We start from the raw sequence: 14,487 nt of genomic DNA, 5'->3' as shown, positions 1-14,487 counted from the left end.
TTTTTTTAAATATAATCACATTTGCTGTTTTTTCCCTTGGATTTTAATTAAATACAAAAATAAAAAGGAAAAAATGTTATTCATAGTCAGGCTAAAAAAAGGATTTAGACAATTTTCAAGAGTTTTTCTTGTCATACGAATTAGATGTGAATCCAATTATGAAATCATTATGTTATGTGGAGTGTCTGGTAAGAAAACAGGCAGATTGGCATAGGCAGCCACTGTTCTTGCTTACAGCATTAACTCCACAAAGAGTAAACTCTGCAAACACAGCACATTTTTCAATCTGCTGACTGGCAACATATAAAGATAAATGCATAACATATATACGTACATACACTCAACAACATTTGGCACATCTATAGAACCTGTAGGATTCTCATAAAATAATACCAAGCCATTCTGTAACAACAAAAATAATTAGGCCTAAATTCTGGATTTGTTGAGAATTCTTTTTCATGCGAAGGCAAAATAACTGAGGCAAAACTCAAACAGATTTTTTTTTAAATTTGTTGTTCATATAAACCCTCTTAGTTTTTTTAAATTAGCTTCTGCAAGACTAATGCTATTTCCTGTTTTACACATCTTATTTTCAATCTGTATTTTGGTTGCCATAGTAAATAACCCAATGGGAAATTGACAAAAGAAGCTCTGGCAGCTGAAGGTTTCTCCTAAGAGACATTGAGGCTGTCCAGAGCAGGTTGTCCAGTTCCTCCCTGTCTTATTCTAAGTGCTTCATGTTTTTCCCAGTAGCATCCTTGAGTAAATAATGCATGCGTGTACTGAGGATAGTGAACAGTCATATGAGTCGGCGGCACTAAAAGGAGTGTGTGTTCGCACATTGCCTGTAGCTCTAGTGCATGCTCTTTCATTCTCGTCCAGTGCTGATTCACATCTTCAGCAATCGGTAAATGTACATTTTTGTTGGCTGCTGCAGAACCTCAGGGTTGTTTGATATGGTAGTGGCACAAAAATGTCAAATGTATTAAGACCAGTCATGTTTGTAAACATCATGAATATGTATGCTTTTATTAAAATTATTATTATTATTGATTGATTTATTATTGTTTCCTCAGTCAGTGGTAAATGTAAAATCTTTTTTTTAACTGTGAAGAATGGTAGTTTCTCTAGTTGAAATCACTTTTTTGCTATTGGGGTCATTGGCATTCATTCATTTTCTTTACCGCTTATCCTCACAAGGATCATGGGGGGTGCTGGAGCCTATCCCAGCCAGCAACGGGCACCAGGGCAGGCAATGATGAAGATTTAGTATTTTTTTTCAGGTTTTAAAAGGGATTCATTAATTCATCCGGCCACTGGCAGGCCTTTAAAGGATTAATGTTTGATTTTTTTTCCATTTCTTGATTTTAATTTTAGATTAAATAATTTCTCATGCTTATTGGCTACAGAAAGACCCATCTTTCTCCACCAAGTGGTAGCTGACAGCATCACAGCCCATCCAAAAATACCTGTCACCTATTAAGCCTCTTAGGCAGACCTGCACATGTACAAATCCTCCTTAGCTCTTGGTTAGGATTCCAAGATCAGTGTATGAAGAAATATTTTATAAAAAAAAATCATAATTGATGACTAAATTTCAGCACACGTAAAATGCAGCTTTGTCTCCAAATAGACACCACATCCTTTGTTTTCATTTCCCAAGGTCTAACTGGCAGCATCCCACAAATAATTGCCCGATTCTCCATAAACAAACACAAGCGCTCCCCCTCCCGAGTACAATTGCACCATGAGGTAGCTGTAATTACAGAACCCAAACTATGAAATGTGATACACCCATGTGTTAAAGTAAACACACCGCCATGGTGCACACCACCAATGACTGAATAAACACTCTGCAGCCAATATGAAGTAGAGCTGGAGGACATAGGTGAAAAATAAATCATACTTTTTTCAGAAAAAAATCTTTTGAAGATTGTTTTCCAACTACTTTTAGTGGAGGCATTAACAAGAAAAGAAAAATAAAGCTCTGATTTTGGCTGGCTGGCTCCAGCACCCCCACACTCATTGTGAGGATAAGTGGCTTGGATAATGAAGGAATATTTGTGCTGTCAGCCTATAATACTAAAAGTAATACCTTCACAAAGAAACTAAAATTTTGAATATGTGGTTCCTTTTTTTGACAAAAACAAAACAAATCTTTAATTAATGTTTCAATCATTTTTATTATAATTTGCAACTGGTGAAGCATTTCATACAGACCTAGTGAACAGTTGTTTGCAAGAGAATTGTTATTTACGGAATATTCACAAAATGAATCATATAAACGCATGTAGTGCAAGATTTTATTTTCAATTGTTCGCAGAAGTTTGCTGTAGGTAACAACTAACGTACAAACAAAAACCTAATACCAGGAGACTTGTCTGGATGTTTTTTACAACACCTTTTCAGTGCAGTCAATGTAATTTCCCACAGTGCATGAGCCAGCATCTTTACAAAGAATATTCATCATTATAACATTATATCAAGTAAATTGTTTAACACAGATAGTCTTAAACTAAGGCCAAACACACAACTTAAACCACTTTTGTTAACCCGCAAATTCAAGTATCATTATCTTGCCAGAGCCCGAGGATTTCAAACTGCAAACAATGCCATACATCCCAGTACGCTCTTTAGTTCTAATGCGAGGTATTATGAAGCTGGAAATCATACTAAAGTGCAAATGGTTGTGCATAAATATGAACAACTCAGAAGTGGTACATGGAATCAAGTGAGAAGAAAACTAATTAAATTCCCTTTTGCTTTTCAAGTCGAGACCACTTTTATCCATTGAACAGTGACCTTCACACAGGGCCCACCAAACTAGAATGACATTAGCATTTCATTAAGTCATCTTAGCAATTGTTCCATTTTAAGTGGTTTTAAAAAGTACTGATTTGTACATATGCCCTTGCACCAGATACAATAAATGAGCAATTGCCCCTTATCAAATGAATTCAACATGACATTGCCGGACTCTGAGATTTCAAATAAAAAAAATGTCTGGCCTAAAGTGTTAGACTTTGGCAAAGTAATCCAACTAAAAACGTAATCTAAATTACACTGCTCATTTCTTGCACCCTGTTGATCCTTTTTAAGACCAAAGCCACTATACTTTCAGTGTTTTTAAAAGACTTTGCTTATATATTATCTGTTAACAATGTATATTATATTATTATTGTTTAACAATTGTATTGTTATTTATTAAACCAGTTCATAAAATGTTATTCAAAACAAGATTTTAAAAAAAGTATTCCATTCAACGCCTACTACTGACAGCGATAGACGTTCAATTCAATTAAACTGAAGGGAAGTCTTTCAGTTTTTCATATATGCTTCCCCATCAAAATGCATCCGAAATCTAGCAATTCCAATGACAGCAAAGGGGTTAAATGAGTGCCATATAACGGGTTTAAAGCAAATAGTAAAAAATGCTTCATTGCCCTGTGCATTGGTGCGCATTGTTTTTTTTTTTTACAGTTCATACATATTGATGAAAAATTGGTTGGCAGTAGGGCCAGTCCTTTCACAAGCAACCATCAAATATTTCCAGCCAAGGGAGGACAAGAACAAAGAGTGTGTGGGGTAGCAAGAGTGTGAAGGAACAGCCTTGACTGCAAATGCAGACAAAAGTAGTGCATGCTTACTTTACATAGGGTACACTATATACACAAATCAGTAGGGCTGTTAGGACCAGTCTACTGTTAGGAAAATGTAGAAGAGAAATCAACAGAAGGCACCACACTTTAAAACGACAGTAAATAATAACAGTAAGTAGTTGTTACTTTACTGTCTAAGCAGACCTGGGCTATGAATTTTTTTGTTGTTGTTTTTTTTTACTCAAAGGTGGATTATTAAAAAAATAATAATTAATTTGAGTATTTTTATTCATTTAAATGGGAATCTAGTAACCCGCCATTAGATTGATTATTGTTTGTAAATGTATTAACTTTGTATTTGGAGGTGACAACACAAATAGGAGATGAAAAAAGGGTATTTAAGACTAGATCCACACAGATGTAGACTACATTTCTACATTACGTTGTTGAACATTTTTTGCGCTCTGTAAGTTACTATTTCTGCGAGTAAAAAAAAAAAAGTAGACTCATGTACTATTGACAGCGCTAGACATCTAGACTGGGACGCCATTATGTGTTCAATAGGTTGCCTATAAAGAGTTAAACATGTTTTGAGCTGTCACTCTCTTTTGTTTCTACTGTCTCTTAAAAAAAGTACTATCGCCCTGCCCTACATCTAAGAAATAGCTGTGTTTACTGGCACAAGGAATGTTATATAAAAACAATAAATTATTCACACAGAACAAAGGCCCAAGCAGGTATCTCGGCTTGAGTCTTTGCGGAAAGTGCTACTGTAACAACGTGATTACGAATGCAAATATTCAAACATAGAGAGACAGAGGACAGAGTGGTTCAAGGTCGGTCAGCTCTCTGCAAAGACATCATCATCCTCCCTGCTGGGACTCTGCAAAATGCAAAAAAGGAGTGCAGCTGCAATCAGGAGAGAGCGTGGTTTAAAAAAAAATGGTACGTTTTGCATTTTTTCCCAAAGAGAACATCATTGTAAATGCTCAAATTGAAAGGAAAGTGATTGCAAAAAATGTCAAGTCATATTAAAATCAGGTATTTAGACATGCACCGACCGATATCTTAGATCAGGGGTGTCAAACTCAGTTTGGTTCGCGTGTTCGACACCCCTGTGTTAGCTCTCCAGTCTACGCCACCTTCTGTTTACCAGTCACAACAGCAGAAAAACGAGCATGTGGACCCCTCAGGACCACGGAACTTCCCAGAGCTAGGTGTGTCCGTGCACTCAGCGATAAATGCGTGAAGATCTGTGACGCGCACCTGCTCCTGTGTTTGAGCCTGGTGAATATTAGAAAGAAAAAAAAACACTGGGTCTCGTCTTTAAACTATAATGTCACGTCACATTCTGCTCTTCATGCTTAGGCAATTGACTGACTGTACCATAATGGTGTCGTAGGCTCCCGTGATGAGTGCGATGAAGAGAGACAGCACCATATAGATGAAGAGGGAAATGAAGGTATAAAGGTAGACCTGACTGAAGATCCACACCAGTGTGCTCGTCTGCTCCATCTCAGCAAACGTGACAAACATGTCATCCCCATTGATCAGAGAAAAAAGGCACTCTGACACCATGGGCAGGGAGTGAAACTGATTATGTGTAGGGAAGTTCATGCAAAGGAAGAAACACACACTCGCATTAATTCAACCACTTCTGCTTATTACAGACAGTATAAAATCAAGAAATTAGGAAATGAATTGGTCAGACAGATATGGTTAGCTGATATCAGCTAAAAGACATCATATGTGGCTTCATACTGACTTAAGGCAGAAAAATATTTTTTGGGGCTCACTTATGCCTAGCAAGATACGACTTGTCTCATTTGGAGAAGATTTCTTGCTTTCCCACTTGTTAATGCAATACATTAAAAAACAAAAGCACATGATAAAGGTGTTGCCTTTCCCTCTGACACCTGCAAACTGAAGCTTAAACGTTGGTAACCAAATATCCACCTACGTACCAATTGTCTATTGGGCTTATTGGTAACAGGAGAGTATCTCGGCTGGCTTTAAATGACAGGATGGAAAAACACCTTGGATTGGTCACCAGACAATCGCAGCAAAGAAATAGACAATCATTAGCCAATTTTTCAAATTCACATCAATAGAAAATCTTGACTCATCGTCTTTTATGAATGTGGGTGAAAAATAGAGTATCCAAAGATAAACCAACGCAGGCACTGGGAGAACAAGAAAACTACCCCTCTGTGCCAAAAGATAACTTGATGACCAGATTCAATATTTCATAAATATGTCATGTGGTCCGAAAAAGCAAATCATTTGCATAAACTCATATGATTCTTGCTGTTTTTTTAAAAGAAAATTCAAACTCTCCTGTCTAGTAGATAAAAAGGTTGTGATATTGCAAGCATTGTTTGGTTAACAAACTCCTTTAGACTATAACTTGTCATCATCCTTGATGTCAAATTTCCAAAATAGTTATCCATCATTTTGTTAATGATATTTAATATTAGAATAGGTATAAGCATCAGCATATGGTTTCAAAGGCTTAACACCGCTCTAATGGAAAATGGAAGCAACAATGTGGTCTTGTGAAATTAAATCATTGATGTTTTGCTTTTTAATATTTAAGTGTAAGGAAAGTAACCAAGCCCAGCAAAAAATATTTGTTGTTTTAATGGAACCTAGACCTAAACTTGCAAAATAGAATAGGCTATATATATATATATATATATATATATATATATATATATATATATATATATATATATATATATATATATATATATATATATATATTCTATTTATCTATTCTATTTTGCAAGTTTAGGTCTTTTGGGAAGAGAAAGGCAGACAAAAACAAGCAGACTTTCCCATGACTATTAATTAAGATAACTAATCATGTCTTTTTTTTAATAACGCTTGTTTTATTCACATTATCAGAGGCAACCGCAAATATGAAGTCAGTGGGGAACTTTTTTAAATTTACACTAATTTTCATAGTAATGGTAATGAGCTAATGAGCTTTAGTTGTGTAGTATTCAAATTGATATTGTATATGTTATTAAGTATTGATAGAGTTAATATATATATATATATATATATATATATATATATATATATATATATAAATATATATATATATAAATATATATATATATAAATATATATATATATATAAATATATATATAAATATATATATATATATATAAATATATATATATATATATAATATATATATATATATATATATATATATATATATATATATATATATATATATATATATTTTTTTTTATTGTGACAAACATTAAAGACAAAAAAATGGTCACGGGTAGGCTACCTTTGAATGGTATGGCCCCAGGACAATCCATCCACAGAAGCAGTATCCCAAATATATGGCAGCCGCGCAGCAACTGAAGCGAATAACATTAGGAAAGGCAGCTCTGAGGGTCACAATCAAGATCTGAGTAACAAATACAAAAAAATGTCATTTATTTTAGAGTGTCAAAAGCAAAAGTGAATAGAAAATTCCTTATTTTAAGTGTGAACGTGTTTTACATTGTATTTCTGAAAGAAGCTGAAATAGCGAATGACTCCCACCCACACCAGCAGAGTGGACGTTCCCAGCAGGATTGCACACGCGTCATATGATGAAAAATTCTGCAGCAAAATGAATGCATAATTCACTTATGACTATTAATCAAGTTAACCAAAAGCAGATGGTCTTCTTCTTACATTACCTTGGATTCAATTCCAATCTTGATAATGCTGCCAATGATGGTAAACATGTCGCTGACGATGAGCAGAATATACCAACCGTTGATGAACTCCATTCTGTCACCCCAGTTCACAGCACGACCAAGTCTGGTCTGGAAAAACTGTGCGTATTCCTAAAAAAGATGTTTTGTGTGTTTGTTTAAAATAAAAATAGACTGTATATAAGTTATGGACTACATTTTAGTTATGGTTAATATATTGTAATTTGTATTTCCTTCAGTGGGTCTTTATACTGGTGACCCTATATAAACACATTTGCCTGCCAGTGACGATGCTAGACAAATCTATTTTGACTCAGGATAAATATTGGACGTCGTGGTGCTGTCAATGGCTGTTACCCCTAATAACTAATTGATTAGCAGCTATATTGTCATCTATTTTGATAGTTAAACCATTAAGAGACATTGTGGACCTTGAAATTGTCCTAATCTATTTTTGAAAGTCTTGACAATAATTTCTTTCGTCATTTTTATCTTGCTTTAAAAAAAAGGGAAAAACTCTCTCACATTGAACAAACAGCAAACACCTAGAAACCAAATGCATTTGTCTTGAAAATGATTTGGCGGCTAGAATATACGCACAGAATACACAGTGCAGTACGTAAATTGAGAAGTCTGGAATGAATGATTTAATCTTCATTTAGTTCCATGAAGATATCGACTCTTGACTGAATACTTGGACAATGATGCCTTTGACCTCAAGAGTGTCCTTGAGCTGTTTGAATGTTGTAAGAAGGTGTTTCTTCACACAGGAAACAAACACCACTGGTGTTGTCTTACACAGCTTCTGCCCATTGGGCTATCATTCATACATTTCTTCGTTTTGAGAATATTGCAATTGCTGCATTCTCTAAGGACGGGTTAATTTTCTCATGACTTTCATTACAACCTCTTTGGTCCAATTCTAAAGACTTAATGTTAAGACAAAATTCTTATCTTTTGGCCAATGTTTTACACCTGGTACGGTATGCAACAACGCCATCGATTGGTCACAAACAAAACAGCACTTTTACACTTGCGTGCTAAATTTAATTATTTTGGTGAACAACCAAACAACCTACTATCCTTGTACTTTCAATTTTTTACCAAACAGGAAAAAATTGCAGGGCACATCATCATTTATTGATTACGATGTTAAAAATAATAATTGCAATTGTATTTATTTTTCTGATATAAAATTGTACTCTGTTCATTTATCACCAATACGTTATTACCATGTTGTTTTTCCATGCCTTTTTACTATAACAATGTCCTCTAAATATGTTGAGGAAAAAATACAGAGAGTTGGTAAAATCTGTGTTTTAGTTGCTTACGTGTTGCAGAAGGACACCTTTGAGGATGGAACGTCCACACAGCAACAGAGACAGCAAACAAACGAGTGCAACCAACACGTCAAAGAACTCTCGGGCATAGTTGTCCGCTGTTGGGTTTAGAGAAATAAAAGTGTTAACAGCAGATTTGAGTTTAAGCAAGACAAATTAAGTTATAATTAATTTCCTGCACTATACCTGCAAGTACTTACCATGGCCGGACACATTTGGGTCCTTACATTCCTTTATAAAAGCCTGATTTTGTAAACTGATCTTTATTTTGCCACTGTGAGCTCTGTTGTCCATTAGGATCTAGTAGTAATAACACACAAAAAAAAGCTTCCATCACATAATAGCACTTTCTTTACTTCACTTTAAAGATCAAAAGATCACCGTGATAGCAAAGGTGTAGCAGTTTGGTATCTCATTGTTTATGATGGTCTGAATGTTGATAGCTTTAAGTTGGAAGTCAACTGTTACATTGATCAGTCTGGAGATAAAAAAAATACACCATTGATAAGTATATGTGTCACTTAGAAACAATGTTTATCTGTGATGAATAAAATCAGTCATTTAAGTCAAGATCTCACTTGTAAAAATTGAGAGTGAAGTTATTGTAGTCAGGGTTTTTAGGAAGAGAGCCGGGGGTCGGCGGATCAAGTCCAATGCAATCTGCACAAACAAAGCAGAAAGGAACCCTAAAGCAGGGGTGTCAAACTCATCTAGGTCAGGGGCCACATTGTACATGCCTTGCAGTTTCCTGTGGAGGGCCATTACAGTAGGTTGGCAAACCCATATTAATATTTAATTTATTTGGGTGCCAATGACGGCACTACACGTCCAATCGATTTTGATCGAGCTGAGCAAAACTTCATTTTCATTGCCCACGACTAATTGGATAGGCTCCAGCACCCCCGCAACCCTTGTATGTGTGTGTATGTATATATAAATAATATAGACGGTGATCCTACCAGTGACAACATGAGGATCGATGTCAAAAGTGTCATTGACCGGGATGATGGTGCCCCTCCTGTAGTACCTCTGGCAGAGTGAGAGTGCACTTCCATTGACTCCAACACCTTGCACGTAGGCATATTGTCCAAGTGAGATTTGAGGAAGAGCTAGGTACTGACAAATAAATGAAAATGGCATGATTACCATATATATATAGTATGTATATATATATATATATATATATATATATATATATATATATATATATATATATATATATATATATATATATATATATATATATATATATATATATGTATATATATATATATATATATATATATATATATATATATATATATATTGCTGTACAAAACATTGTAGTGACTCTATGCTACCCGCTCAATAGCAAAGTTGATTTGACTGCGAAGTTCTTTCTGTGTGTGAACAGCCTGAGGAGTGTCATCTTGGTAGTCCTTTAGGAATAGATGTTTGAAAGCCACCGTATTTTCTTCTTTAAATGTCACAACCATTTGATTGCTCAGCCCAAACAGCACCAACTGAGAGGCAAGAAAGACATGGAATGTAATATACTGAACTAAGTAAATACAAAGAAAATAAACAAGTACAGTGATGTATAGGTTTAGACACTGCACAATTATAATGTATGGTTGGGAGTATTGTTACACAGTAGCTATTGTAAGAACTGAATTTATTGATCAATATAATATAATAGATTTGCTTTTAAACTAAAATTGCTCTTCCAATATTCCCACTTCTTCAATTATGTCAATAGGAAGACATGGCTTTACTGTTACTTGCAGTTTAAAACCATATACAAGAAATCATTAGGTGGTCACTTCAAGGTTTTGAAGGGAGGATTTTGAGCAATAATAAAAGATGATGAAAAAAAGAAGAGGCAAAAGGCTCGCTTTACCTGCACTGTAACAATGATGATTTTGAGTAACTGCAGGCCTAATTTGAATGGCTTGCGTCCCTTTGCATTATACTTGTCACATGGGCTCATGAAGAAATATTTAAGCTTCCTTCTCAGGGCCTCTTCTTCCTCTTCATCATGTTGCTGGAGAATTTCAGAACTTGTAGATCCAACTCCAAGATGGTCTTGAGACCCATAACTGAGACCCATGGAAGAAAGCAGTTTGTCCTTCTCTGAGGCAGAAAACAACACCCATTTTATTCAGCTTTTTTAAAATTGTCATTGGGCAAGAAGAAATTGAATTTATAAAATAGAATTATCACCAGCAGAAAACCTTAACAATTTAAACAAATGGTATTAGATCCTCATGATTAGAGTATTAATACGTTTAGCTGCATTTTTATTTAGTAGCATGCCATAAGATTTCTCTAGTGTAAAATGCCCTTGGCTCAAAAGGTCAAATCGACCAGATTGGATGAATAATTTAAATTGTCCTCAATGAAAATACACAGCAATACTTTGTGATTGCTTAACAGATGTCACAGGCAATGAGACCAGACCATTCACTGACATGTTTTTTTAAAATATGCTTACATGACACAATTTAATAAATACAATATATTGACAAACGGCAAAGTTCTAAATAGACAAATTATGAAGGATGCTGTTTTGGTCTAATGTGCGGATTCCTTTGTTATGTTGTTATTATGTCTCTGTCAGCCAGTTAAGCTTCTTTGAATGTTGTATGCTCCTGCTTATTGGTAAGTTTATAATACATACATGCAGTCAGTCCAAGCCCAGTGCGTTTGATTTTTGCTGTATTTAACAAATTATATATCATCTCAAAATACATCTCGCTTTATATTAGAGAATAAATTGCAAGACATAAATAGGTGAATTCTGATCTAAGATCAGAAATCACAGATGTCAACAAAACAGTCATTATATTTTCAACAAACCTGTGGAAACCTCCTGAATGCATCCCGGTGATGCCATAGGGATGTTCGGACGGTCACACGAGACAAAAGGCTGAATATTACCTCTGCATCTTCGCCGGGGCAGCAAACATGTTCATTACTGTCGATTTAAATTATAAATAAATAAAAATCAGCAGCTTTGCGTCGCAGTGTCAGGACAAGTCGAGCAGGAAAAACAACCTACCTTCCTGGATGTCACGTGACTTCATCATGTGACTGCTGTCAAACGCAGTGACGTGATGTAAACATTCATTTCTTCATGAACAAAGGAAAATAATTTCACCCTTTAGCATTTTTACTTTTATGAAAATGTCCAAACAATAAACAGAGGCAGTTGCTTATGAATTAGTTGATACTTTGCAAATATAACACTTCAACATGGTTCAATACCATTGTTAAACCTTATTGGCTTGGATGAATCAGTGTTGCTTTAAAACTGAACATTAACATAACTTTGCAGTTAATTATTATTCTGTTGATCTGTTGACCCATAACATATTTTTTTTCGTGATACATTTCACATGACCCCCAATCAAAATGCTATTTATGTACAATTTGTATTTTCATAGAGCGGAGATGCTGAGAGTTGGTTTAGGTAGTGGTTAAGTTTATATGTTGCTTAATATTCCACCATTGTGTGATTTAGAATTATAATCACCAATCATGAGTGAGATGATCATCTAAAAATAGTGAGAGACATCAAATTAATAAAAAATAAGCACCTTAATTGCAAAACCTGATTTATGATACAAAGACAAGAATACAATATCAAAACAAGCAACTAAGATGCCTATAGTGCAGTACATCTTAATCTCCCAAAAGTGTTAATTCATGAGGTAAAACAGGACATTGTGAACACGCACTTTTAGAACTGAACAAACTGGAAGTGGATGTTATGGTCCTCAGAAGCTGTATTCACATGGTTGTCAATATAAATTGCTGCATCCGGTCTCAAACTCATCGTTGTCATGGACCACATTGTAGTTAGGGTTTTATTTTAATGAAAAACATTGGAGTTGATACATGTAACTTACACAGGGTCGCAGGTTTGACACCATTGCTTTAGATTTAAGATCTAAAGGTATGAACAAATCCATGCCCGCATACTTCGGTACTTTGCTCACAGGAAAACAAGCCCAATCACAAGTATCACAAGTAAATAAGAACTTAATCTTGAGGCTTCTCCAAAATGCAATAGCAACTCCAAGATTGGACAAAATTAAACATATATATTTTTTATGTACTTGTCCTGCAGTGATGAAAACCAACAACATTCCTCAATTTCTTCAAGTGTCTTTATCTGCCATCTAAAGCCTTGTCCCGGGCAATGACTGACTCATTAAACTTGATCATGAGTGTGGTGCCTTTGTGCCAGTGGGCTGTAACCTTGGCGGGGAAGCCACTGTGTGTTAGGATAGCCTCCACAATGCCTGCAGTAAAGGCAGCGCAATTTAAGCTACTATTCTCTTTGGGCACAGAGATATAAGCATTAATGAGGGGCTCCTTTTCGATGATGTAGTAAGTCTTGTCATCATCATTGGCCTGCTCCAGTTTGTCTGCCTCCTTCCCAAATAGAGACTTCCATACATTTACCTACAGTGGAAAGAGTAAGTAGAATATTTTCAACATATAAAAATGGACATCTGGGAAAAAAGCCACCAATGAAGTGAAGCATGCAAAGGTGCTTGTGCTTTGTCTACTTCAGAAGTACACATGACTGGGTGATAAGACTACTGTAGGCGAATGCACTGTTTTTAGTCCTGTACCTATGCAAAAGTAAATCCGTTACAAGTGAAATATACTAAAAACTAAACATTTTTTTAGCTTTTTTTGTAGATCCTTGACAGTACAAACCTTAATAAAGAGCAACATGTTGAGCACTTTTGTCTCCCTCTTGCCATTTTTCTCCCTCAACACAAGCACATCCAGCAGGCCAGCTCCTACACTCTGCCCCATGTCAGCCAGGCGGGTCTGCAGCTCCGAAACAGAGTACACCCGGCTCTGACAGTACTGGACCATCTCTGAGAACAGCAATGCAAACGCACTCAAGCTGACTTCAGTCTTAGGTCTCGTCAAGGGGCGCTCCAATATGGTGGATTTCCCTCGAGTGAACCTGGTGTCCATTTTCAGGATTAGAGCCAAGCAATGTTAGTACCTGGGAAAGAGAGGAGACAATCGATGAGGACATCAACAACAAAATATTAAGTGAACCACATTTTCATGCTTTACTGTATGACATAAATCAGCACATCACATAATCAGGAGATCCTTTGACAGTGCAAACTATTCGTGACACTTCAGCAATATTTAGATTTTACAGAATAGTAAATGTACTATATTTTCTATACTGTTTTGTTGCATTTTCCGCAGAACGCTACAAGCTGGATAGCAATATCAAGCTAGCTTTCGTTTTCTACAGAAGAATACACAATCTTATTTTACCGCCAGGAGTGAAAGCACAAATGCCCATTATTTTCTTCAGTCATTACAAATTAATACGGTAATGATAACATGGATTATTTTAAAACCCAAACTGACCGTATTATCGGTGGCCGTTTTTAGCTCTTCTTTGTCTCTCACGTCTTGTGACATTTCCGCACTCAGACGGTGATAAAAACTATACCGCCGCCTACAGATCAAGATTTAAACTGAGGGTGGTAGTAATAATCCAGTAGTAATAATAATGATAACAACTATAATACTATAATAACAATAATGATGATAATGATAATAATAATGAAGATGATGACAAGATTTAAACTGAGGGTGGTAGTAATAATCCAGTAGTAATAATAATGATAACAACTATAATACTATAATAACAATAATGATGATAATGATAATAATAATGAAGATGATGATAATGATGATAATAATAATAGGAATAATGTTAATAATTAATACATTATTCATCAATTATTAAATTATTATTTACGAATAATATATCAATGTTATCTATATAACGT

The 14,487-nt window shown here is 35.3% G+C and overlaps 2 protein-coding genes across 4 annotated transcripts; both read right to left on the bottom strand.

Moving 5' to 3' along the window:
* Positions 1 to 2,289: 2,289 nt before the first annotated feature.
* LOC144088712 (mucolipin-1-like) lies at positions 2,290 to 11,697 on the bottom strand. 2 transcript variants are annotated; one of them, XM_077619319.1, is made up of 13 exons: positions 11,504 to 11,697; positions 10,545 to 10,777; positions 10,006 to 10,167; positions 9,625 to 9,781; positions 9,244 to 9,325; positions 9,047 to 9,143; positions 8,866 to 8,965; positions 8,657 to 8,763; positions 7,308 to 7,457; positions 7,126 to 7,227; positions 6,908 to 7,030; positions 4,986 to 5,192; positions 2,290 to 4,883 (listed from the first exon to the last, which is right to left on the bottom strand). In XM_077619319.1, exons 1-13 carry the CDS (start codon positions 11,538 to 11,540, stop codon positions 4,749 to 4,751), a joined length of 1,692 nt encoding a protein of 563 aa, XP_077475445.1. In that variant the 5' UTR covers positions 11,541 to 11,697; the 3' UTR covers positions 2,290 to 4,748. The 2 variants fall into 2 exon arrangements, with proteins under 2 accessions (XP_077475445.1, XP_077475446.1); XM_077619320.1 differs by lacking the exon at positions 4,986 to 5,192 and having other exon boundaries at positions 2,290 to 4,482.
* An 802-nt stretch (positions 11,698 to 12,499) lies between these two features.
* On the bottom strand, positions 12,500 to 14,147 carry trappc5 (trafficking protein particle complex subunit 5). Of its 2 annotated transcripts, none has more exons than XM_077618350.1 (3): positions 14,060 to 14,147; positions 13,376 to 13,676; positions 12,500 to 13,114 (listed from the first exon to the last, which is right to left on the bottom strand). In XM_077618350.1, exons 2-3 carry the CDS (start codon positions 13,643 to 13,645, stop codon positions 12,818 to 12,820), a joined length of 567 nt encoding a protein of 188 aa, XP_077474476.1. In that variant the 5' UTR covers positions 13,646 to 13,676; positions 14,060 to 14,147; the 3' UTR covers positions 12,500 to 12,817. The 2 variants fall into 2 exon arrangements, with proteins under 2 accessions (XP_077474476.1, XP_077474477.1); XM_077618351.1 differs by having other exon boundaries at positions 13,964 to 14,062.
* Between the last annotated feature and the right edge of the window lie 340 nt (positions 14,148 to 14,487).

This window comes from Stigmatopora argus, chromosome 14 (genome assembly GCF_051989625.1).
Source record: "Stigmatopora argus isolate UIUO_Sarg chromosome 14, RoL_Sarg_1.0, whole genome shotgun sequence".
Taxonomy (NCBI): Eukaryota; Metazoa; Chordata; class Actinopteri; order Syngnathiformes; family Syngnathidae; genus Stigmatopora; species Stigmatopora argus.
Note: the sequence above shows the minus strand (reverse complement) of the source record. Positions and strands in the feature narration are given on the sequence as shown.